Source organism: Chelonoidis abingdonii, chromosome 4 (assembly GCF_003597395.2).
Source record: "Chelonoidis abingdonii isolate Lonesome George chromosome 4, CheloAbing_2.0, whole genome shotgun sequence".
NCBI lineage: Eukaryota > Metazoa > Chordata > Testudines > Testudinidae > Chelonoidis > Chelonoidis abingdonii.
The window spans coordinates 26,536,875-26,560,996 of record NC_133772.1 but is presented as its reverse complement, the minus strand read 5'-3'; the positions used below and the strand labels follow the sequence as shown (position 1 = coordinate 26,560,996).

At 47.1% G+C, this 24,122-nt stretch overlaps 1 protein-coding gene across 1 annotated transcript; it reads left to right on the top strand.

Annotated features, from left to right (window-relative positions):
- Positions 1-2,637: 2,637 nt before the first annotated feature.
- Positions 2,638-22,541, top strand: PSMA5 (proteasome 20S subunit alpha 5). The gene is made up of 9 exons (XM_032799639.1): positions 2,638-2,805; positions 7,415-7,481; positions 10,771-10,897; positions 13,149-13,216; positions 14,272-14,379; positions 14,484-14,542; positions 15,514-15,616; positions 17,141-17,227; positions 22,250-22,541. Exons 1-9 carry the CDS (start codon positions 2,777-2,779, stop codon positions 22,325-22,327), a joined length of 726 nt encoding a protein of 241 aa, XP_032655530.1. The 5' UTR covers positions 2,638-2,776; the 3' UTR covers positions 22,328-22,541.
- Positions 22,542-24,122: the final 1,581 nt, after the last annotated feature.

Here is a 24,122-nt window from a genome sequence, read left to right as displayed (position 1 = left end):
GGAGGAGTGCCTCTCTCTGGCCGTGGCAGGTCCAGGCCAGGCCAGGCCAGGCTGGTGCTTGAGGAGGGGCACCTCTCTCCCAACTGCAGCAGGTCCGTCTGCAGTCTGGGCCGCCGGTGACAGTCGGCAGCTTCGGGCTCCCCAGGGGAGCCCAAAGTGGCAGACCGTCCGTCACCAGCAGCCCAGAGGAGCAACAACGGCTGTGGTCTCCTTTCCACCCCCTCCTCCTCCCTCCATGCTGTCACTGGCAGGCAGCTGGCGGCTCCTGTCTGCCAGTGACAGAGAGCAGGGGTGGAGAGAGGAGCGAGTGGACGGAGGGTGGGGAGGAGAGAAGCCCTGGGCTGGTGGGCCTAGAAGGATCAGAGAGGAGAGGACAGGATGGGCCACCAGGACCCCCTGCTGAGCATGGGCCTGCCACCATTATAAACTCAGTACTGGTTTAGGGCCGGGGGAGCGGCATCACTCCCTGCCGTGGCAGGGCTGGAACAAGGGGAGGGGTATCTCTCCCACCACAGCCCTGAGCACCTGCACAGAGCTTAATAGGCTGCTATGCGGCCGTGTGGCCACACAGCTTAGAGGGAACTTAGGTCCACAGTACCACATACAAAAATAATCTGGAGTAAAAGGAGAAGAGGCCTCAGGATAGTCCAGACTTAAAGGGGAAGGGGGATTTTATGTCTAGCATTAAAGATCATGGACTAAGACCCTCTGAAAATAAGAAAAGATGCTGACTCAGTTGTGCTGGAGGGCCCTGATATAACACAAACCATAAGTAGGGCCCTATCAAATTCATGACCATGAAAAACCCATCATGGACCATGAAATCTGATCTACCCCGTGAAATCTGTCTATTGTAGGGGATGGGCTGGATTGGGGCTCCTACTGTGCACCGAGCTTCAACTGCTAGTCCTGGACAGGCTGGGGAGGGACAGGACTTCCTCTTCCCTTGCACGGGCTGCTTCCAGGGCTGGGTCAGACCCACCTCCAGGAACCTTCTCCAGCTGCAGGAAGCTCCAGAGCTCTGAAGGCAGGACCACTGCAAGGAGCATGCAGAAGTAAGGGTGGTAATACTATACAATGGCACCCTTACTTCTGCGCTGCTGGTGGTAGCAGAGCTGCCTTTAGATCTGGCAGCTGGAGAGCGGTGGCTGCTGCCTGGGCATCTAGCTCTGAAGGCAGCGCCGCTGCCAGCAGCAGCACAGAAGTGAGAGTCACATCATATGGTGGGGTCATCACTTTTGGAGAGGACAGGGCCAGACTTACGGGTAGGTGAGTGGGTGACTGCCCAGGGCCACTTGGTCAGGGTGGTGCTGTCATCCTCCCCACATGCACACAGCCAGTCTAAGGCCCCTTTAGCTCATGTACTCAGAGCATGGGAGGGGCAGAGATGGGGGTGCCCAGCTGGGGGTTCCTACCATGCACCAGGCTCCAGCCCTCCCTAGCTGGGCTGGGACTTCCTCTTATCCTGCATGGGCGGCTCCCAGGGCTCTGTCAGACCAACCTCCGGGAACCTACCCCAGTTGTAGGAAGCTCTGCGGCTACTGGCTGGGAGCCAGGGCCGGCTCCAGGCACCAGTGCAGCAAGCAGGCGCTTGGGGCAGCCAACGGAGAAGGGCGGCACATCCAGCTCTTTGGCAGCAATTCAGCGAGAGGTCCTTTTTGGAGGGAAGGACCTGCTGCCGATTTGCTGCCTAAGAATGAAGCCGATCGTGGCTTTTTTTTTTTCCGCTGCAAAAACACTGGAGCTGGCCCAAGCAGCGGAAAAAAAAATTATTTATTGTTTGCAAAACAGCAAGTCTGAGATTTACAGAGGTCTGAAGGTGGTTTACCACCAGCGCTGGTAATTCAGAGTTTGTGATTTGTACTTCATTATTTATTGTGTACAGCATGTAAAAATCATATTTTTAAAAATATTGTAAAAAATTATACATTTTGGAGTATTTTTCTTTGCCTTCTGCTTTTAGAGCTGCTAGGGTGTATTCATTGTGTGATTCGAAAATTTTTGCTGCAGCAAAGTGGAGGAGGATCTTTTTTTAATATGAAAGCTGAGAGTCTCATGCAATCTCCTTATCTCTGTAGGTGGGGCTTTAACAAAAAACCACAACCGTTGTGAGACTTGTCATGAAGTCAGCAGTTGTGCCCAGTGACCCACCCTGGGGCCAGCAGTGAGTGGTAGGGGCAAAGGTTACTGTCACCTTGGTCCGGTTACTCTGGACCTGGTGCCCCACTAGGAGCAGGAGCAACAGAACTCAAGACCTGCTGGCCTCAACCCCTTCTTCTGCACCTGCTCCAGCTCCAGCTCCACCTCCTCCCTGCTGGACCCACTGCTCCCACATCCCGCCTTTTTCTCCCGGTTGTGCCCAGCCTCCCCCGCGCGGCCTCTGCCGGCCCGCCCCTCACACCTGTTGCCCCTCCCCCTTCATTACCATTTGGGTTCTTCCCCCATCGAAAGGATTGCAGAGGGGGGAGGGATCCTCATGCACTTTAGACACTGGCAACCAGCAGCCAATCAAGGCTTGGCAAGGTAGCTTTTGACCAATAGCAAAGAGGCAAGGTTGGATCCCGCCTCGGAGGTCTATTGGCGAGGGCACTGTGACGTATTAGGGAGTGTCACCTATTGGGTAGCGATAGGGGCGGGTCCGCGCAGGCGCAGTACGGAGCCGGTGGCTGACAGGGCCGCTCGCCGCAGGTGTCGGGCCTGGCGTGAGACTTGGATTCGGACTCGGCGTTTCCCTGCCCCGCACGCACCGGCCTTCAGCTCCGCGCCCGTCGTCGCCATGTTCCTCACCCGCTCCGAATACGACAGGTGAGCGAGGGCCGGCTCGCCCGGGCGCGGCCCTCGGTCCAGGCCCAGGATCTGCCTCGTCATGGAGCCCGGCTGGGCCTGGGGCCGGGTCACGCCGGCGGCGGCCCGGCCTCCGAGACCCCTGCGCAGCCTCTCCCGCTGAGCCCCCCCCAGCGCCCGCCTCTCTGCCTGGGGAACTTTGCCCCTATAAGCCTCCCAATTCCCTTTTCTCCGTCCTCCCCCGGCTCCTAACTTCTCTTGGTGGGGAAATCCCCCCTCCCACACCCTGTCCTTGGCCTGTTCCCTGGTGCTGTCAGTGGGGATGAGAACGAGGCCCCGGGTGTTCCTAGTACCTTCATCTTAGCCCTGAACTGGGCCCCTTTAGTGGGGGAGTACAGTCCCCACTACATCATCACTCTGGAAGGGACTACTCCTCTGGTGGTGGCCCAGGGAAATGGGAAAGGATGCTTTAGCCACCCAGCCTTAATGAGTCTGAAATAGGAAACTTGGGGTTTGTTTATACTGGCACTTTACACTCCCCCTCCCCTGAGTGCTGCAAGTTTCAAGGCTGTCAAGTGCTAGTGTAGCCAGTGCACCAGCGCTGGGAGCTACTCTCCTCTTCGGGGTGGTTTTTTTATTGTGCTGGGAGAGCTCTCTCCCAGTGCTGTGTCATGACTACACAAGCCATGTTAAAGCACTAAAGTCAAAGAAACACCATCGGATTATCCCACTACAGTATCTTCCTTTTCCACTCATGGCACGCGACTCTCCCTGAAGTCTCTTGAGATTGAATACCAAAAGTGCTGCAGTATGACTAAAAGTCTGATGTAAAGCAGCAGTAACCAAGTGGACTCCAAGTCAGCAAGGTCATTTTGGTTCTGTCCACGCTACAGTTACAGGTGGCCGTAGACTTCATTACAAGAAAGAGACACATTGGATGGGTTTCAGAGTAGCAGCTGTGTTAGTTTGTATCTGCAAAAAAACAAGAGTACTTGTGGCACCTTAGAAACTAACAGATGTATTTGTTAGACATATTGGAGAGAGGTAGTTGTAGAGTAGTTGGAGCCTTGTCCCTAATTCAACATATTGTGCCTTTGTATTATAGTTTAACTGCTGTTCTCAAACACTTGGGCCCTTTCTATGCCATGGCTCAATCTGCTTTAAATATGGTGATGGTTAGCAAAGTGTTTAATGTAGTTTCCCTGACCTGAGTAGATGAGGCCTACTCATGTTAGGCCTCCTACTGTCTGACTTGCAACTCAAACTATAGTGTAGGCAGGGCCTAAGAAGCAGGCTGGGTTAGTCACAGAGTGGCTCCGAGTTTTCAGGCTTTTGGTTTCATTTTTAGTTGGACTGAATTCTATATTTTGCATGGTTATTAAACTGCCATCAAAGCAAATAAATAAAAACTACTCTCAAAGTTTAGGTGACCGTATAATCATGAGCTAAGTGTTTTGTGGGGATCTGATAAATGTGAATTTGCATATGCACCCTTGCACTTTGAATGTATTTGGAATTGTTCAAATAATAACTTTTCAATTAAAAACATAGCTAATTGTTCCTCATACAGTTACAAATCCTAATACAAACTTACAATTGTATTCCAAAATGATTGCAATATATACTGATATGACAGCAAAGTCATTGGGTACAAAAACAACACAGGAATATAGAAATCATAGTAAGACAGTGTTTCATTGATTTGAGGTTTATTTCTGAGAAAAATGCAAAGTTAATTAACTTTGATAAATGGCTGAGTTGCAGCTAATGCTTCTGCCTTTTTATGGTTTTGTTGTGTGTGTATATAATTCAGATGTATAAGGTCCTGATCCTGCAAGGAGACTTATGTGGGCTGAGCCCCACTGAAGTCACTGAGGCTTTGTGTGTGTGCAGTGATCCACCCATGGAGCCCTGTGCAGGTGCAAGAGTCTCTCCATATGGAACTCATTGCAGATTTGAGGCCTCAGGGTAGATCTTTTTGCATGGTAGGGTATAATACAGAATTCTGTTGCAGCAATTAAAAATAAAAATCTGAGTGACCCCGAAAGAGAGTTAGCAGGAAGATATTTACAACTTCTTTGATGTGCTGTAACAATACTATATACATCTCACATTTCTATACCATTAAAATACTGTGGAGAAAATAGCTTTATGTGCTGCAAGGCTACTTCGAACTGGCAGCGTGGTGGGGGTAATTAGGAAGAGAGTAACCTCAAAATGTAACTTGATGCTGCTGTTGCGAGTTGTCTTGGTGTCCCATCGAGCTGTTTCTTCCCATCTGAAGTCTCTTCAGTTGTCAGCAGCTTGATTGTTCTACCCTCTTCAATAGCTCTTTTGGGGGTGGGAACCAGCATCTATTTTGCCCATCCCTTGCATGATGATCACCTTCATGGGAGCAGCTGGGGGGCTCATTCAACGGCAATTGCTAATGTAAGTTTGCCTGCAAATTGTCGATGCAGAACAAGATAGTACATGCACACAGGTCTTCTGGCTCTAGATTTTGGGTAGATGGTGGGACAAGGCTGCTTGGATTCCTTCTCGGGCATTTGCAAGAGTCTCTCTTCTCTTCCTCCCCCCTCTCCCTTTCCACATATCAATATGGCACTTCCTTCTCCTTCCCACTCCCCCACAAAGGTTTACATAGATATTCCCTTCATCCCTTTCCACCAATAGGTTCATTTCTTTAGTGTGGTGGTGTTCCTATTTCTAACTGCCCAACCCAAAATACCAATTAAGTCTCTTTTATGAAGAAGGGCTATATGCAGTATCGCTAGAGTAGTCCAAGATTTTTTGTGGGTAGCAGGTGGTGGCATGGAATGAGTTCCTGGCATATACCAGTGGCTGGCTGTGCCCTGGGTACCAGCATCTGGACCAGTCAGTTGGGGCACTGTGCTGTACCAAATATGGAGTTTCGTACGGTTACATTTAAAATGATACTGTCTTCCAAAGTGAGGCGGAAGTCGTATGTTAAGAAATCTCCCAGAGTTCCCACAGTTTTCTGGATGTTAGTGGGGCATTTGGTGGTGGCACTGCATTCACGTAGGCTACATCTGCACTACAACACTTACAGTGGTGCAGCTGCACCGATGCATTGCTTGTGGTGGAGACACTCTAAGCCAGTGTTTTTCAAAGTACAGATCAGGCCCTGGGTCACCTTGCTGATTCAAATTATAACGATTGTTGCTGCGCAACAGCTCTAAAGGAACCTGGAGAGGAGAAAGGAAAGAGGTGGGTGGGAACTGGGGAGGGGAGCAAGTTGGGGCTTGGAGGGCTGCTGCAGGCATCTCCCCTGGCCCTCCGGAGCTTGCTGCTGTGGCGGGAGAGAGGGGCCCTTCCCCCTGAGCTTGGGGCTAGGGGGAGTCCTCTGGCCCCAGCTCTGAGGCAGCCTGCCTGCTGCATCCCAAGCTTCTCATCCCTGGCCCCACCCCAGACCCGCATCCCCAGCCAGTGCCCTTACCCCCTCACATCCCAGCCCTGAGCCCCCTCCAGCACTCTGAACTCCTCATCCCCAGCTCTACCCTAGAGCCGTCACCCCCACATGCCACCCTCTACCCTACCCTGGGCCACCTCCCACACTCCTTACCATGGGCTTACTAAGGTTAGTGTCTAGTGTTCATTATGTAAAGTGGGTTAACCTGGAATGTTTTGCATTATGATTTTATGAAAACTCTAGTCAAAAGATATGATTATATTGGGTTACGAGCATCAACATTTTTCTTCAACTGGGTCATGAGGAAAAAAGTTTGAAAACCACTGCTCTAAGCCAACGGGAGAGAGCTCTCCTGTCGGGTTGTTAACTCCTGCCTCCGCAAGAGGCGGTAGCTATGTAGGTGGGAAAAACTCTTGCTAAATATAAGCAAGGCAATAGCTTTCCTGAGCCAATAGGAGCATATACTGTTTAGAGTCCAGTGGCCATTCTAGCATCTGCTTGTGGAAGATCCCTCAAAGCATTTCTCCCTACATTTATAACTGGACCCACTGGAATTCTAGGGCATCTTCTGCTTCTTTGTCCAGTCCCTGCTGCTTTTTCACTTCTTCCTCTTTTTAAAACTTGTGGATCTACATCCCTCTAGTCCAGGGGTCGGCAACCTTTAAAAAGTGCTGTGCCGAGTCTTCATGTATTCACTCTAATTTAAGATTTCGCATGCCAGTAATACATTTTAACATTTTAGGTGTCTTTCTTTAAGTCTATAATATATAACTAAATTATTGTTGTATGTAAAGTAAATAAGGTTTTTAAAATGTTTAAGAAGCTTCATTTAAAATTAAATTAAAATGCAGAGCCCCCTGGACCAGTGGCCAGGATCCAGGCAGTGTGAGTGCCACTGAAAATCAACTCGTGTGCCGCCTTCGGCACGTGCCATAGGTTGCCTACACCTGCTCTAGTCAATATCTGCCATGTTTGTGTTCGCTTTCTGATTATACAGGTGGCATGCTGCTGAATGAGGAATGTACCTCTATAAACTTAATCTAGCCATTGACTTTAATGCACTCTTTCAGCATTACCAGCTGACTTGACTTAGTGCCATTAGGTCCCTCTGTGGAATTGAAACAGGAACTATTTTCTCTGATGTTTGTCCTTAAGTTTTTGGCCTTTTCTCTAGCTCTGATTTTGTTTTCTTCATTGCAGGGGTGTGAATACCTTTTCTCCAGAGGGGCGGTTGTTCCAGGTGGAATATGCAATTGAGGCTATCAAGGTATTGCAAACCTCAGCCATTGTTGTTACATTGCAATCTGTAGCCCAAATGCTTCTAATTGTGATTGGGTTTAGTCACTAATGATGGGAGAGCTCTTAAGAAAGGTCCTGTTCATTTCAGTAGTTGACTCTCTTCATTTGAAGTGAGGACTGAACCAGTGCCCTATCATTATTTATTGTTCCCTTTTTGTGTACACATACCTGGTGGAGCGCTTATGTTCATACAGTGATACTGATGACATCTTGCAGTTGAGAGCCAATCCCGTTCCATTGATGTTCATGGGCTTCGGGTACTGGCAACAGGCATACCACTTATTAACAACTTTTTCTGGAGGAAAGACCCCAGCTGCAGGCAGGTTTGCAGGACTATAGCAAGGAAAGGAAGCGCTTGAGGCTGCACAGTACGTCTCTATGCTATCTTGCTTTAGCACTAGTACCTGGGCTTGGCACTCCCCAGTGCTTCCTTCTCTGGCTGCGGCCCCACAAACCTGCCTGTGACCAGGAACTGCCATCCACATCCATAGTGCCCTGGAGTGCTCACATTCCTGGCTCTATGAGCTGGGAGAGGAGGCTGTGGGCTGGGCAGTGATAGAGAAGGAGACTTCAGCCCGGATGCTAGGGCTTTCCATGGAGAGTATAGGTGCTGAGGCCCAACAAGGCTGCACAATACCTCTCCCTGCACTTTACTGGCTGTGTCCTGTCTTGGCACCGGGGGCTCAGGCTGTTCTACTGCTTGTTCCCTGGCTGCAGCCCTGCAAACTTGTCTTCTGCTTATTGGCAACTTCTGGACAGCAGCAATTTTTACTGGGAACCAAGAGGTTGCTAATAAGCAAAATCCATTGTATAGTCAATTGAATTGAATGTTAGTTAACGCTTAGGAGCGCCACAGCCTGGAGTAGGGGAATGGGAAAGACCTCTTCCCCAAAACTACACAGTCAGCAAAAGTTTAGGGAAACTACTGAATGCTAACATACTGCCAAATGTTGTGACTGGGACCCCCCAGTTCTAACCTGAGATTATTAAAGATCCTATGGCATTTTTGAGACTTGGTGTTAGCGCCAACATACAAACCAAATTCTAATGAGAGTAACATTCTACCTCCTTAAATGCACCCCTACAGCTTCAGTTAAAAATATTCACTTGATGCCCTGAACCTTCTTGGGCTAATGGAGCATTGCATTCTGGGATGTGTAGTTTCCACATACCGCCCCTCTCAAAAATTACCATTTTATAACTACACTATTCTATGTTAACTAGGTGACCTTTATTTTTTTGGCTAATTGCCAAAGAAATTGGGGGGTTGTGAAGTTTGGCAGTGCCTGTTTATAATGGTTGGGAGTGTTCTTTCTGTTGCAAGTGATGCAGTTGTCTCATTGCACATGCACAAGATATGTTCTAAATGAATTGAGAGATGGAGGTGTATTTTTTCTAATATGTAAAGAAACGAACAGTTTCTCCCCAAATTTTTGATGCAGAGCGTTTTAGTGTAAGTGGCACTGAGGAAAGAAACCTTTTTTTTATAGGTTTCTTGATGGCCTCTATTTAGGGATTAGTGTTAAGGGTCCCTACAGATGAATATCTTCTCTGTGTTACTATTGCCCACTCAAACACTTTGGCCACAAGGAGCAGGCAAGGTGCAGCTATTCATTTTCATCGAGCTTTTGGAAGCAAGAACTCCTTAAATGCATCCTAGTAGTCAGGGTGTTGATGCATTCATATTGCTCAGAAAATACGTATAATAAAGCTGAAATCCAATCCATAGGATAAACTTGCTTGTCTTTATTGTCAGTTCCACCAATAAGCCTGGAAATGAATTCAATTTATGCTGCTCAAATATTGCCTTAAAGATGCTTGGTACATTATTCCATGTATCGGGAGTACAGCGGGGTCCTTCAGTTTACAGGGAAATAAATTGGGGCAGTTGGTAATGCAATCTTTGCTGTACCTCAGACAATAATATTTTGTTTCATAATTACAGTCAAAGCTTTGAATATGGTTCAGGCAAGCTAAATACTTAAAAGGGATCCAGGTGGTTCAGTTATTGAGAAACATGTAGGTGAAGATGATGTAACTTCCAGAATTAGGGAATTCTTACGTGCATTTGACAGTGGCATGATTTAGGGCTTATCTACATGGGGAAATTTACTGATATAGTTATACAAGTAAACTTCCTTGTGTAGGTAAGCTCTTAAAGTTATGAACAGGCAATTGATAGCCAAGTATTTTAATCCTAGTTTTGGTGCCCTGTGTGGCCTTTGTTGGTCACCTCACTTCATTATTCATCATTTCCATGTCTCTAAGAGGAGTGTAATACTTAATTATCTCAGAGGGGAGTTGAGGATGCAGTAATTAAGGCATGAAAAGCGGTATGTGGTGTGAGTGCAAAGTACCTCTCACTTGTACACTAAGTAAATTCTGAAGTGGTAGGGGATTTCACAGCAAAGAAAAGAATAAAAGTGACTAAATTAATAAAATTAATCTGAAAATAGTAGTTATATCCTGTTTTAAGGCCTCCATAGAAATCAATGCATCTGACTTTAATTTTATTCTGCAAAAGAAAATTCACAAGGCTCTTTTTAATCTGTAAAATTAAAAAAAAAAATCTGAGAGATTGTTACAGCTCGGGGAAGAGATTAATTACTAATCTGTAAGAGGGTTTCTGGGTCTCAGTGCACTTTCAAACTGCACATCCTGAGCAGTTTAACTTCCTCTGGTTCCCAGATCAAATTCTGACCTCTTAGTTTAGCTCTCACTGTGCGTTATCCTGTATTTGTTGTGAAGGTACACAATTGTAGATACATTAGTGCAGCAGTTCTCAAACTTCATAGCACCACAACTCCCTTCTGACTACAAAAATTACTACACAACCCCAGGAGGGGGGACCGAAATCTGAGCCCCACCGCCCCAGCTGGGGGAGGGGAGCAAAGCAAAGGCCAAGCCCCTCCCTGGGCAGGGGGCCTGTAATCTGAGCTCAGTTGCTCAGGGCTGAATCTCTCCGGCTTTGGCCCCAGCAAGTATAACACCAGCCCTGGCAATCCCATTAAAATGGGGTTGCAACCCACTTTGGGGTCCTGACCCACAGTTTAGAACCCCTGCGTTAGTATATGCAGAATCTTTTTATGCTACTGATGTTGTAGTACAGTAATGGCATCATTCTGGGGGGTAGAGATATTACAAATGATGTAGGTCAAGATAAGCATCTTCATTTTGTGTAGATTAGATACCAAAGTGGAGGCGCCCTGGTAATGTTGTAGATTGTGTGATGGTGGTAACTGTGTGTGTTTTCTTAGCTTGGCTCCACAGCCATTGGGATTCAGACATCAGAAGGTGTTTGCCTGGCAGTGGAGAAGAGAATCACCTCTTCGCTTATGGAACCCAGCAGTATTGAGAAAATCGTAGAAATAGATTCTCATATAGGTAAGAGTAATGCAGGTTTGTTCCTTCTCATGGTAAGGCCTGTTGCATCCTTGCAGCCCTGGATGTGTAATGAAAGCCTCTCCTTCAGAGGAGTTTCATGAGAGACTTGTCTTGAAACATGACTTCTGAAGTCAGCTGTCATGCCTTCACCTGGCTTTCTTGGGTGGGAACAAACAAGCAACTCTCAGCAAATACTGGGTGCTGGTTACTGGTTTTCCAGGCTCCAGGCCAGCAGGACATAGTTGCAGAAGCAGGAAGCAGCAGCTGAAATGCTCCTCCTGTTTGACCTCTCTAATGAAAGCTCATCCCCAAATTTAGATCTGGGAGGGCACGGAATTATTGCAATGTAAACGTTTGATCCCAGGCCAGTGTCTGTGCTGGAAGCTCACTGATTGGATCACTAATGTTAGCCTGTTCCTCTGTGCTAAAGGCAGCTTGCTGCGGCTACAGGGGGCCCGAGGAAGATTGATTGCCAACTATGTCAGCTTAAAAAATTAGAGCTCTCCAAAGCACTAGTCTTGTAAGTGATGAGAATTGGGGTGGGCTGTGCTGCTCGTGGAGAGACAGGCTAGATTCCCAGAAAAGAAACTTTCTCTCTGCTTTCTTATGATACAGCCCTTTCCACAGCTACCAGCAGCCATGTGGTATTACAAGTTGAACAAATCTGTTTATTTATAGCCACTTACTTCAGCCAGCTTATAGTAAGGGAAAGCTTCACTGGTGTGGCGCCTTCTGCTGCTTGTCCTGGGAATTAGCTCTTCCAGCCCAGAGCGCCCTCTGCAGGCCAGTGTCTTGCCTGCTGCTGGCCTGTGTCCCTCCTGGACCCTGGTGCCCCTCTGTGTCAGGGTTCTGCCCCCAGCAGTAACCCACAATCTGAGTCTCCCCACCCAGGGAAACCCCCCAAGCCTCTATCCCCACCTTGCCTCAGTGGCTACTGCTATTCACCATCTAGCCCCTGCTCACTGGGGCAGACCGCAGTCTATAAACCACCCATCATTGACATGGAGGGGTTCAACCAGCTGCCTCTGCCTATTCCCAGGCTACACTTCTGTAGCCCCAGTACCTTTCCTGGCCTTTAGCAAGGCTTGCAGCCTGGAGGGTTTTCAGGCTGGAGCTCCCCAGCTCCTCCGGACTTCCCCCAGCCCTGCTTCACTCTAAGTACCCTGCTCAGCTCCCAGGTAACCAGGTCCTTCTCTCTCTACAGCTAGAGAGAAACTCTCTATGCATGCCTGGCTCACAGCCCTTTTATAGGGCCAACTGTAGCCTGATTGGGGTGTGGCTCCAGCAGTGGCTCCTTCCCCAGTCAGCCCAGCCTTTCACAGCTGCAGCCCCCTCTGGGGCTGCTTTTAACCCCTGTTCTTGAGGAATGGGGCAGCCACCTCACTACACAGCTACAAATGTGCAACTTGGTGGTATTGTGTGTGTGTGTATATATATCAGCGAGATGCATCTGACGAAGTGGGTATTCACCTACGAAAGCTCATGCTCCAATATTTCTGTCAGTCTATAAGGTACAACAGGACTCTGTCGCTTTTTACAGATCCAGACTAACACGGCTGCCCCTCTGATACTTGTGTGTATACCAAATACTGTCAAGCAGAAAGGTGACTCTTCCAGTACTTAGATTTTTAGTCAATAGCCCCACGGGTCCTTCCACTCCAACCCTTCACACTCACACGTATAGTAGGTCCCTGGCCTGAATTCTGGCTGCTTTGTGCTACCCAGCCACTAATTAATTCACCCTTGCATTATGCCACCTGTGTTCAGGAAGCTGGTGAGTGGCTCCCTGTGGAGCCTGATTGCTGTCTCAGACCTCCTACTGTGCCAGTGCCAGCTAATAGAGAAGCAGCCAGCCCTGTTTTCAGGGGAAGATAACTTTTTTCTTTTCAGCAGATTTGGCTAGTGTCTTGGATTCTCTTCCAAGGTTCCAGATTCAGTTCCTTTGTCAATTCACTGCACTGGTGTTTTGTGTTTGTTTTTTTTTTGCCCTGATGAGCCATAGCTTTAGCCATCTTGCTGAGTAGTAGAACCTCATCTGTCTGGCAATACTATTTGCATCCAGTGTTCTTCACTTTCTGACCTAAACTATTGTACAGTGTTACTGAATGCTGTTACACAGCAGCCACGTTTGGCCTGGTGGGTGAAGGAGTACTTATGTCACTAGTACAGTGCTTTGAGGATTTGGGGGACAAAAGTGGTAGATAATTTCATTTATTAAGTTATTTGTCACACTCTCTCCCCTTTGTTTCAGGCTGTGCCATGAGCGGATTAATAGCTGATGCAAAGACTTTAATTGATAAAGCTAGAGTGGAGACACAGGTAAAGCTTCCTCTGTTGTTGTTCCCCCTCCCCAAAACAATGACCTGATTCTGAGAACAGATTATTTTTGTGGCCAGTTGGATGGTCCTGGCACTTGCAGACCTGGGTAGCAAAGGCAAACAATGCTGAGTAGGAACTGAGAAACTTGGAGCTAAGCCCAGCAGCTGAAATTTCACAGGTGTGTGGCAGAACTGACTCTCTCGCTCTCACTTGTTGTTTGTTTTGGTCTTTTTAGTAGTGAGAGCTTGGTATGAAGAAGGAACTGCATTAATTTCTCTTGTAGAGGGGCTTTTCCTGGGGGACTCGCAGCTGGTATGGGTGGATAAAGGCACATCAGCACTGCTCCTCCTCGTCTTTTGGATTAACATGAATCCTTCTCTCCTTTCAGCTGAGTGTAGTTCTAAGATCCCTGACCTTGCAATCACCCTGTTAGTGGCCCAGGGTCTCAGACTTCCCTAAGGGAGCAGCAAACTAGTAAAGAACCAATCCACTACTCCTGAAAGAAGTCCTTGTGAATTGGTATTTTCAAATTACTGGGTTTTTCCCATACCAAACCAGGCCATGAAGATGCCCTTCTTCTGAGAGGCCCATGTCAAAGACACACGTCCTTTAGTTTGGGATATCACTTCTGAGCACTTCCTTGCATTATCTCTATATTGTAATTGAACGTACTGCCCTTGTAATGCTCCAAGCCCCTGCCAGGTTAGGAAATGGAACTGGAGTCCAGAAGCTGGGAATGGGTGACAGGGAATGGATCTCTTGGTGATGACCTGTTCTGTTCATTCCCTCTGGGGCACCTGGCATTGGCCACTGTTGGAAGACAGGATACTGGGCTAGATGGACCTTTGGTCTGACCCAGTATGGCTGTTCTTATGAGTCTTCTGCATGGCAGTGAAGAGCACCGTCACAAGGCTGCATGGCAGGCCCATTATCTTTGAGACCCTTTTATTCCATCAGAGCATTGGCTTGTGCATGTGTCCTGATGAGGATCACATGCAAGAACTGGCTTTTGGAAAGGGATGGGTAGTTCAAGCCCTTGTATTATCTTCTCCTAGAATCACTGGTTTACATACAATGAAATCATGACAGTAGAGAGTGTGACACAGGCCGTATCCAACCTAGCCTTGCAGTTTGGAGAGGAGGATGCTGATCCTGGTGCTATGGTGAGTAGGTGCTGGCACGGGACATTTTCTGAGTGTAAAACCATTGGATTTCCTCTGCCTTAACAGTCCTGGTCTCTCTCAACCCTCCTGTGGTTTTGTTTCAGTCTCGTCCATTTGGTGTAGCACTGTTGTTCGGAGGAGTCGATGAAAAAGGACCCCAACTGTAAGTTCAAGTCTCTCGCTGGTTCATGCTCTTCTTGGGAAGAGGTGGGGCTTCTACCTGAAGCACCACAAGATAGTCTTATTAGACAGGAAATAGGGAATTGCATAGAAATCAACATCTTGGGCTTATCTCGGTATGTGTCTAGGGATGCAACAAGCTTCAGTGGTTGCCTGTTCAGTGTTGAACAGAATATGATGCTTGCAGTAAATCCTGATTTTAAGTCTTATTTAAATTGAGAATAAAGTTAGAAGGGGAGACCTTTCTTACCCTTCCCCAGAGAACTAGCAGAACCACTCGTAACATAATATCTGGAGTCTGCTATACGATTCCTTAGGGAGGGGGTGGGAGCACTTGTAATCAGAAACTCAATGTGCTTCCAAGATCCAGACCTTCCTGGAGTGGTGGGGCTGGAATCTCCATTAATGCAGTAGGAGGAATAGCTCAGTCAGAAGAATCTCTAGCTGAAGGTCTGTCTTTCTGGGTAACCATGGCCTCAGTCCCTATCAGAATAATAAAAAATCCTGTTGATGTGAAATGCTTCTGCATGGGTTGCAAATGATAGTGACAGAAAGGGGTGCAACTCTAATTCTAGTTTGGATACCCTGGTTGTGTGTTAGGTTTGGCATTTGCATCAGGGCATTTCTTGACCCTTCAGCCCCTTTGGAATCTTGGTCTGAATTTCATCTTGCCCTTCAAATGCCAGCAGGAGTTACCTGTGGCTGGGGTGTCTTGTCTCAGCAACCCCTCAAATCTGTCATACAGGATGATGCTGGCTTTAGCCACATATCATGTACACTGAGCCTCTGCCTCAGGATGTCAGGCAAGCTGCCACTCTCTACATTTCACCCAATGAGTCCTTAATTTCCAGCTGTGAATTGGGCTCTGCAGAGAACGTTTCATTGTTGTGAATCTTCTGGGGAAACCCCTTGCAATGCAATGGCATAAGACACTCTTATCTGTATTCCTGGCAGGTTTCACATGGACCCTTCTGGGACGTTTGTGCAGTGTGATGCCAAAGCAATTGGGTCTGCCTCGGAAGGTGCACAGAGCTCCCTGCAAGAGGTTTATCACAAGGTAATGGAATGAGTTCAGAATTACACCTGTTGATTAGCTAGCTGATGTTTGCAGTGCCCTGGGAAGTAGGTATTACCCCCACTTCATGGGTGGGGAAACTAGGTACGGGGCTAAATCCGGAAGGGTAGTACCAGAACACACCAGTACCAAGTTATGGTATAAACAGGCTCCACAAAGATGATACAGGGACACACTGATCCTTCCTAAGGATAAGGTCAGGATGACAGCGTGATGGATAGAGATGTTTTGATCGAACCAACAGGTACAAGTTAAAGGGTGGTAAATAACTATGTCAGAGAGGCAATACGTAACTTGTTTATATCGGTGTATAAAAGTCGGATTGCCGAGGGGGTGTGTCTGTCTGGACTAGTGGGGAGCAGAAGGTCATGCCTGCTCACTGAGCTGTGCCCATTGTAATGGGTATACATGTGTTAAGTGTCCCCATAGAACAGGGGTTCTCACAACAAATATTTTGGTGGCCTCAGAGTGTGACCACCAACTCTTGCTGGTGGCCGCTCTGACAAACCAGATTCTCTGTCCCTGCCTCCCACAACCCTTCAGCGAGAGCCTTCCTCAGGCAGGTGGGTCAGGAACTCACCAGCCATTTGCAGAGTCCCAGGCTCCCTTTGCCTTGCCAGGGCAGGAGCAGGGGAGCTACCCAGGGGAGCGCCCCAGCAACCGAACACTGCAGCCACCTCCGATGCCATGCACACCAGCCCCATGTGCCTTCAGAGGCGCTGCCCAGAGCCCCTGAGGAGGGTGCAGGACGCAGAACCCTTGTGGCAGCACCAGCACAAACACCAAGGGAGCACATCTCGCTGGTTTTGCTAACAGCTATTCGGGAGCAACAGCTGGATGCTGCAGGTAGAGGCCATTGCTTTGCCCCCCAACTCTCCATGTACGCTTTGGAGGCTGTCGTAGCTGAAAAAAAATCCGCTGGTGGCAGCATTTGAGAAATGCTGCCATAAAGTCTACCAGGTGCTAGGACCGCGCTTCATAAACAATAAACCTGGCCAAACACCTTTGCCACTGAACCAAGTCTGTGATCTTCTTGGGAGGTTAACCCATACAGCAGACCTTGATCGATCTGGTCAGAGCCAGTACAGTACAACACACGTGCGGCCAACTACTGATAACAGCTAGTCATCCATTCTTGGGTATCACATAAATCTTTGGCTCTGGACATTGGCTCATGGGGGGGCCTCACATGTTAGAGCATGAAGATGTCTGTGAATACGGAGGCCAATTTTTCATACATGTTAAAACACTTACGCTGTAATTTATTACCTTGCCTGAACTACATTCCTCACTACTTCAGTGTTGGTAATATATAAAAAATTTGGTGACATTTTGATTTACTGCCAATGGTAGCTTCATATATTTTGGAGCAGGACAGAGGGAGGACATGACATCTAGAGAGGATGTGATTTTTCTTTTTTTCAGAGGACTAGTTAGAGGGGTGTACATGAGAAGCTAAGCAATGAAACTGAGTGGCTAACTTTTGTGGCTTGTTTTATTTAACAGTCAATGACACTGAAAGAAGCAATCAAGTCATCCCTCATCATCCTAAAGCAAGTTATGGAAGAGAAACTGAATGCAACTAACATTGAGGTACGTGCTGCTGTACTATTCTTCCTTGCATAAATGCTGTAGGAGTTTACAGCATTTGGACTACAAGAAAAGTCTATCCTGCTTATATTCTCTGCTTCCCTGGTCCAAGTGTCTGTGGTTGCACAGCAAATGTGTCCCCTTATGGTGTCTTACCTGATACTAAGTCAGGGCTGATTTTAGATATTTGTCAAAACAGCAATGACTGGGATGAGGGGACTTTAAAACAAGGGCCGATCCGCAACTCTTAAGACTTCAGTCTTTTTCTGAGGTTCTCTCTTTCAATGTCTATATATTTCTAATGTGCTCATTGGCATAATATCAGTGTGTTGCCACATAACTCCATGTGGCATACCTGAAGTAAGAATGAAATCCTCAGTCTTTCTCTTGATGTGGGCTCTTCTGCCCTGCTAATTGGAGAATGCTTGTCTGAGTGAATATCTCAATCCTGCAACACTCCCTGAATGTGGCTAGACTTGACTTTGTATTGCTCTCCAAAACCTTGAAGGGGGGGCCCTGCTGAGAGCACTAACACAAGATCTCAAGAGTTGCCAGAGTGGACATGTCATGCCAGCTGGGCAATTTTTTTAGACTTTCCCACTGCCATCCTTTCTTGGCACTTCAAGGAATGAAAATTATACAGCTTCAGGACTTGCTATTCTTAGTCTTGTATCAGTGCAAAAATCCTTGTTAGATAACAAGACCAAAGAGATGAGTTTCCCAGACTTCAAATCTCTGGGAAGGAATATGTAGAGCAGGGGTCGGCAACCTTTCGGAAGTGCTGTGCCAAGTCTCCATTTATTCACTCTAATTTAAGGTTTTGCGTGCCAGTAATACATTTTAATGTTTTTAGAAGGTCTATTTCTATAAGTCTATAATATATAACTAAACAATTGTTGTATGTAAAGTAAATACATTTTTTTAAATGTTTAAGAAGCTTCATTTAAAACTGAATTAAAATGCAGAGCCCGCCAGACCGGTGGCCAGGGCCTAGGCAGTGTGAGTGCCACTGAAAATCAGCTTGTGTGCCGCCTTCGGCACCCGTGCCATAGGCTGCCTACCCCGATGTAGAGTCTGTTAACCTCCATTTCCTAGTGATGAGCAGCAGCCTTGCCAGATGTCATTGGGTTCAGACATGCTAATACTTTTTTAGGGGGCAAATAAAAATGTTTTCCCTCTGGGTAAAGAGTAAGTGAATCAATTTCTTTTTAGCAAGGCTGGTGTATAACATTTGTCTCTATTTCTGGCAGTTTACAAGATAACTGAACCTTAAAATCATGTCATTCTGACTATTAACTTGCTCTTCTGTCTCTTCAGTTATTGATGTGATTTCAACAGCTGCTGTCTCTAGCTGGTAACTTTCAAGCGGAAAGTAGTAGGCACACACTCTAATTTTGGGTGCCTCTGTTTTTGACTGTCCACCCTGAGATGCCTTGGGGCCTGACTTCTCAGAGTTGTGAGCAGCAGGTGTCTTAATTCTGGCAGTCTGTGAAGGATCAGTTGCTGAAATTATAATGGAAGTGAGGTGGGGAAGCGAAGCAAGATGACGGTCAGAATGATGTGATTTTACATTTTTGTATGCACACCCTACTGAAGCACAGAAATACTTTGGGTCCAGTATGAATGCTCTGAGGTCCAGTAAACTTCCCTAAGCGCTGTTCCTGAACAGTACCAGCAATAGGAGAGAAGTTTAATGACTACATTAGATACTAGCAACCGTTTGAGCAACAGAAGCTACTAGCAATAGGCATCTGACGCTAGCTGTGCTGCTTGTCTAATATTAAATGCTGCTAGTGAGCCCTTCTGAGATGATAAACTGAGCTGTCCTGGAGAGGAGAGATGGAAGAGGACGTGCCAGGTTGAGTTTGCACACTCAGAGCACAATCTTGTGCCACATCCAGAAATGTTCCAATTAGCATGGACTATGTCATGAGCATTTTAACAGGGTAGCAAGCCCCTTAAATGAAGTTGGACTCAGCTATCCTTTTTCAGTCCAGATGTGCTCTAGTTCAGTGTAATGAGGGTGAGGCTGCCCCAGGAGTTATAAACGAAAGCTCAGGATCCTGAGGTACAGTTTAGAATGGAAGAGGGTCCAGAGGCTTGAGAGTAAGGAGCTCAGAGGAAGAGCAGAGCTGGGCTGAGAGCTCAGGGACGAGATGTCCCTGAAGCCAGATCAGGCTGGGGAAAGCAGAAGGCAAGCAGGCAGTTGGAGGTGGGGCCCCTACAAACTTCCCCAGGCCAGAGTGCTGACGGCTGAGAGCGGCAGAGGGTGATGCCTCTGAACTGGAGAGCTGAAAATGGAAAGCCAGAGAGGGCTGAAGGCCAGATGGGTGAGCCTGCTGATGTCTCAGGCAAGAGCTGGAACTATTCCTGAAAAAAAACAAGGGTGGAGAGAATCCCCAGCTAGAGGCAGTGAGATGGGGCATGTTGAGAAAAGCCAGAGCTGTACTTGGTGTTGGACTGTTGGGACAAATGTGCTATTTGGACTGTGCAGGGGGCATCTTGGTTTATGGTAGATAGCAGGACTTCTGGTAATAAACTAAAACTGCAACAAGGGTTACTTACGTATTCCAAAGGCTGTACTGAGTTTATTTGAGGAATAGAGGGAAACTGAGGCAAGGGACCATTTGCAGGGCTGCCATGAGGCTACAGTGGGGTGCCCAGTAAGGGGCCACACATTTACAAGCATGTTTGCTCATTATTACTATCTTACAAATCCAGTATCTGGGTCAGTAAAGTTTTCTTCTGGATGACTGACTTGTAGTACAGTGTGTGAAGAAATCAGTGCAGAGTAATGTGTACAGTATACTTATGTCAGGCCCTCATTTAACGGGGCTTATCTATCCTCAGCATAGCTCTGTATGCATTGAGGAATCACTGTCAGGTTTAGGTGTGAGAATAGTGTACTGAGGATTAAAGGGGCACTGTAGACTGAAATCTCCCTTCTAGTTGAGAATGTTTGAGTTAATTACTATATCTGAAAGGCTAGAATGCAAACTGAAGAGAGAGTTAAGGTTTGGGGTTGGGTTTTTTACATTTGGCACCACGGTGTTTGGGTTTTTTCACATAGAAGCAGGGTGTAGAAAAACAACATGAAAATGTGGTAAAAGAACAGTTAAAAATATACGTTGACAGCAGGGTTCAGGAGCCAGTGCAGCACCTGAAACGTCTCTCAATTTGCTTTTTCAGTGTGACTGTTTCCCTTTATTTAACCTCTTTCCTTACAGACAAGTTTTAAAATCTAGAGCAGTGGTTCTCAACATGTGGTCCACGGGCTGCTTGGGGCCCAGTCAGCATACGGCTGCGGTCCATGTGACATCCTCGGGGCCATACAGGTAGTGTATATATTGTGTGGCTGTGGCCCACATAACACACACAGCGGCATATGCGGCCCACAATGGTAAATAGGTTGCGAACCACTGGTCTAGAGTTTAGACAAATTTGAGTCGTTCACTAGTGTTTTTGAGTGGTGGTTTGGGGGCATGGGTAGATTTGTGCTTAAAGGGTTACCTAGTCAAAATGGGTCCAGTATCTTAGGGCAACACTATCAAAAGCAGTTAGTGATTTTTAGGTGCCCAACGTGAGACTTCTTAAACAGAGCTGTCTTTCAGAAAGTGCCAACCGCCCGCTGTCTGAAAGCCAGGCCTGATTAAGGTGTCCCATGTTGGGACTCATCATTTAGAAAATGCTGGCCTTAAAAGTTCTTGACCTATTTTTATACTCTTCGTCTTGTACATCTTTGACATTCTTTGCTCCCTTGCTGGTATCTATGAGTGACCACAAAGCAGCGCCAGTGGGGCCCAATGGAAGCTCCAGGACATGCAGGGCCTTGGCCCTTTTTGTTCTGCACTTCTGTGCCCAGTCCTTCCTCTTCCATTGATGTGTGGCAGCAGCATAGTCCCCATTCCCTAGAGCGTGAAGACTTCTGCCCCACTTCCAGAACTCAGTACATCCCAGGGTGGTCCAAGAAATGAAGATTCTATGCAACACACACTAGCAGCCACGGGTGCTCCCCAGTCCCCCTTGTCAGCTGCCACTGCTTCTATTCTTTACTGCTGTCTTCCCATGTCAGCCCCATTAAATGGCTTTTCAAATGTTCTGTTGCTCATTTTCCAATTTCTTCTTAATATTTTGGTACTTGGTCCATGAAGGTTCCAGGCAGTCTGCCCTAGAAACTGAATTCCTCTGATCCAAACAGCATCAGGAGATCCATGCCCTGCCCTGCCTTGCTCTGCCTTGTCTTGTTAATGCGCCTCTGTCCTGTTCTCCTGGGGTCACTTCCAAGAGAGTGAACTCCCTCTCAGCCCAGGTCCCCTTGAATCCTTGGCCCTCTTGCTATCTCCATGTGAGACACTAAACAACTGATTGATAAATGGCAGTGACTGATGTTCATTACTGATGAGGTCTGTATTTGAAGTAATGACTTAGGTGTAAATTGCCTCTTTGGTTACCAATTTCCCAAAGATACTTAAGCTCAGTATTAACAAATTATATCATTAGGGGACAATTTGTTATAGGCTCATTTTTAGAATGCCTGTACGACAGGACAGGGCTTGTAACCCTGGTTGTTATAGAAGAGGGCAGCTGGCTCCCTAATCTTGCCTCCTGAAGATGTTGGTCAAAAGATGTTTGCCTGAATCTGATTAGAAATGGGACTGGGCTGAATTGCAGCTTGTCTTTCCCCCTGCTTCTGTAGTGTCTGCTGAAGAATTAGTGCTAACTGGTCTGTCCCTGCAGAGGGAGAAGCAGCTGAACCTGAGCCGTTCCCAGTAGATGTCTCCCTGAGCTGCTGCTACGATGAGGAGATTGAGTCAATTAGAAGCTATTTCTGCAGCAGGCAGCTATTTTTGGGAATCAAAGAACATGTTACAGGCTGGAACGATCTTGCTGGGCTGGCGGATCAGGCAGCCGAGAAAGAACAGCTGCTCTATCTCTGGCAGTTTCTCTGTTCCATGCCCTGTGCTGTCACTTCCTCCTGTATGCAGGCAAACAGTTACACTGAACCCTTCCTTCTTCTCCTTCCAGCTTGCAACTGTGGAGCCCGGAATGAAGTTTCACATGTACACGAAAGAAGAGCTTGAAGAAGTCATCAAGGATATCTGAAAAACACAGAGCTTGAGAGAGAGACTCCCTCAAAACCCTCATTCCCTAGTCTAAGCGAACTGGAAGAAGTCAGTTTGCTTTGAGTGCCTGTGATTTTATTTCCAGCAGCATTATGTACTTGCTCTTTGTAGAAGGCTCTAATGGTTTTTTTTACAGGTTCTGTACATAAACAATCTACAATAAGAAAATGAGAATAAATCCTTTTGTTACTCTATCTTGATTCTCTTGTATTGAAGATCTGGGGTGGGGGGAGATGCGGAACAGATATAGAACGACCTCTGCTGTTAAACTGCTGCAAGGTAATACAGTAAGCCCTGCATCTAATGTATGTTCTGCAATCTGGCATCCCTAATAAAACTGCTCTCCCTGCCCTGCTATGCAGACTGCTTCTCTGAACAGTATGGTCTGGTGTTCCCAGGGCCGGCGCTACCATTTAGGCGACCTAGGCAATGGCTTAGGGTGCCAGAATTTTGGGGGTGCGCTATTTTGCTGGGGGGGCGGCATGCGGGTCTGGGGGACCTTCCACAGTGATGCCGGCGGACGGTCCGCTGCTGTGAAGGTCCGGCAGAGCTGCCGCAGTCATGTCGGCGGACGGTGCGCTGCTCTAAAGGCTCCAGCGGACCTACCGCAGTCATGCCAGTGGCAGGTCCACCAGAGCCTTTAGACCAACGCACCATCCGCTGACATGACTGCGGCAGCTCCACCGGACCCGCGGGGGGCGGTGAAACGGCCGTCTGCCTAGGGCGTCAGAAACCCTGGTGCTGCTCCTGGGTGTTCCCAGACGTGGCACGACCTTCAGCACTCACTCTGGGGAAGATCCTTTCTGGCAACTCCAATGGCAAAGCTCCCTCTTGTGGAGAATGCTGTAATAACATACTATCTGTAATGAAACATCTGATCCAATGTCACTTATCTGAGACCGATGGCCCTTTGTGTATCAAGTGCGTCAAAAAGACCCCCTGCTAATCCAGATTCATCTTGCCCATTCTCCGTCATGTGTCCAAGGCTTGCCTGTAGTTTTGATTTATGTTGAAGGTTGTGAAATCAATAACTGGATTTGACATTCTTTCTTAACAGGAGCCTTAAAAGTAGGACCAAAGAGCATGGTAGGATACTTATACCCTTAACTGGAAATGAATTTTAATGTACCAAAGTCCTGTGACTTTATTTTCATAGTTAATTTTCAGAGAGCGACTTCTTTTCCCAGATCTGAAATTGCTTTGAGATTTATGGGTGCAGTAGTGTCCTGTTAACAATCAGACTAGTGTCATTTATCTCTGGTGGTTGTCATTTAGATCAGTGTCCTTTTTGCTTATCTAGAGTGAATCTTATCGCGTTATTTGTCTCACTTTTGTTCCCAATTGAGTAACACACAGCATTAGTTTCTCTAACCAGAGGAGCTGTAACTTCTGCTGCACAATCTGGGTACTGGGGATTGAGATCAATGTGTGTTGGATTGTTAAAAGTAAAAGGAAGCTCTGCTTAATCATCGGACCAAAAATGTTTGTTCCTCTGAAATCAAGGTCTTATTTTACTAATGCTGTTTCAGAATTTAGGAAATTAGCTGTGTGGTGGTCCCTGCCAGTAAAGGCCTGAGACTACAGTTCTGTTGAGTGGGTGGCTCTTTAAACCCTTGCATATGATTGAGAGTGGGCCTACCTGAAGTTTCGCTTTGTCTGTGTCTTATTTTGAAAAATTAAAGTTTCATAATGAAGAAATTAGAACTTCTGTTTTTTGTGAAATAAGCAACCGAGGTAGCTTTTTTTAATACAGGCATTGAGAGACTCTGAGTACT

Coding starts and splice junctions, on each gene's coding strand:
- PSMA5 (XM_032799639.1), top strand. CDS start 2,777: ATGTTCCTCACCCGCTCCGAATACGACAG. Junction 2,806..7,414: donor ACCCGCTCCGAATACGACAG/GTGAGCGAGGGC, acceptor TCTTCATTGCAG/GGGTGTGAATACCTTTTCTC. Junction 13,217..14,271: donor AAGCTAGAGTGGAGACACAG/GTAAAGCTTCCT, acceptor ATCTTCTCCTAG/AATCACTGGTTTACATACAA.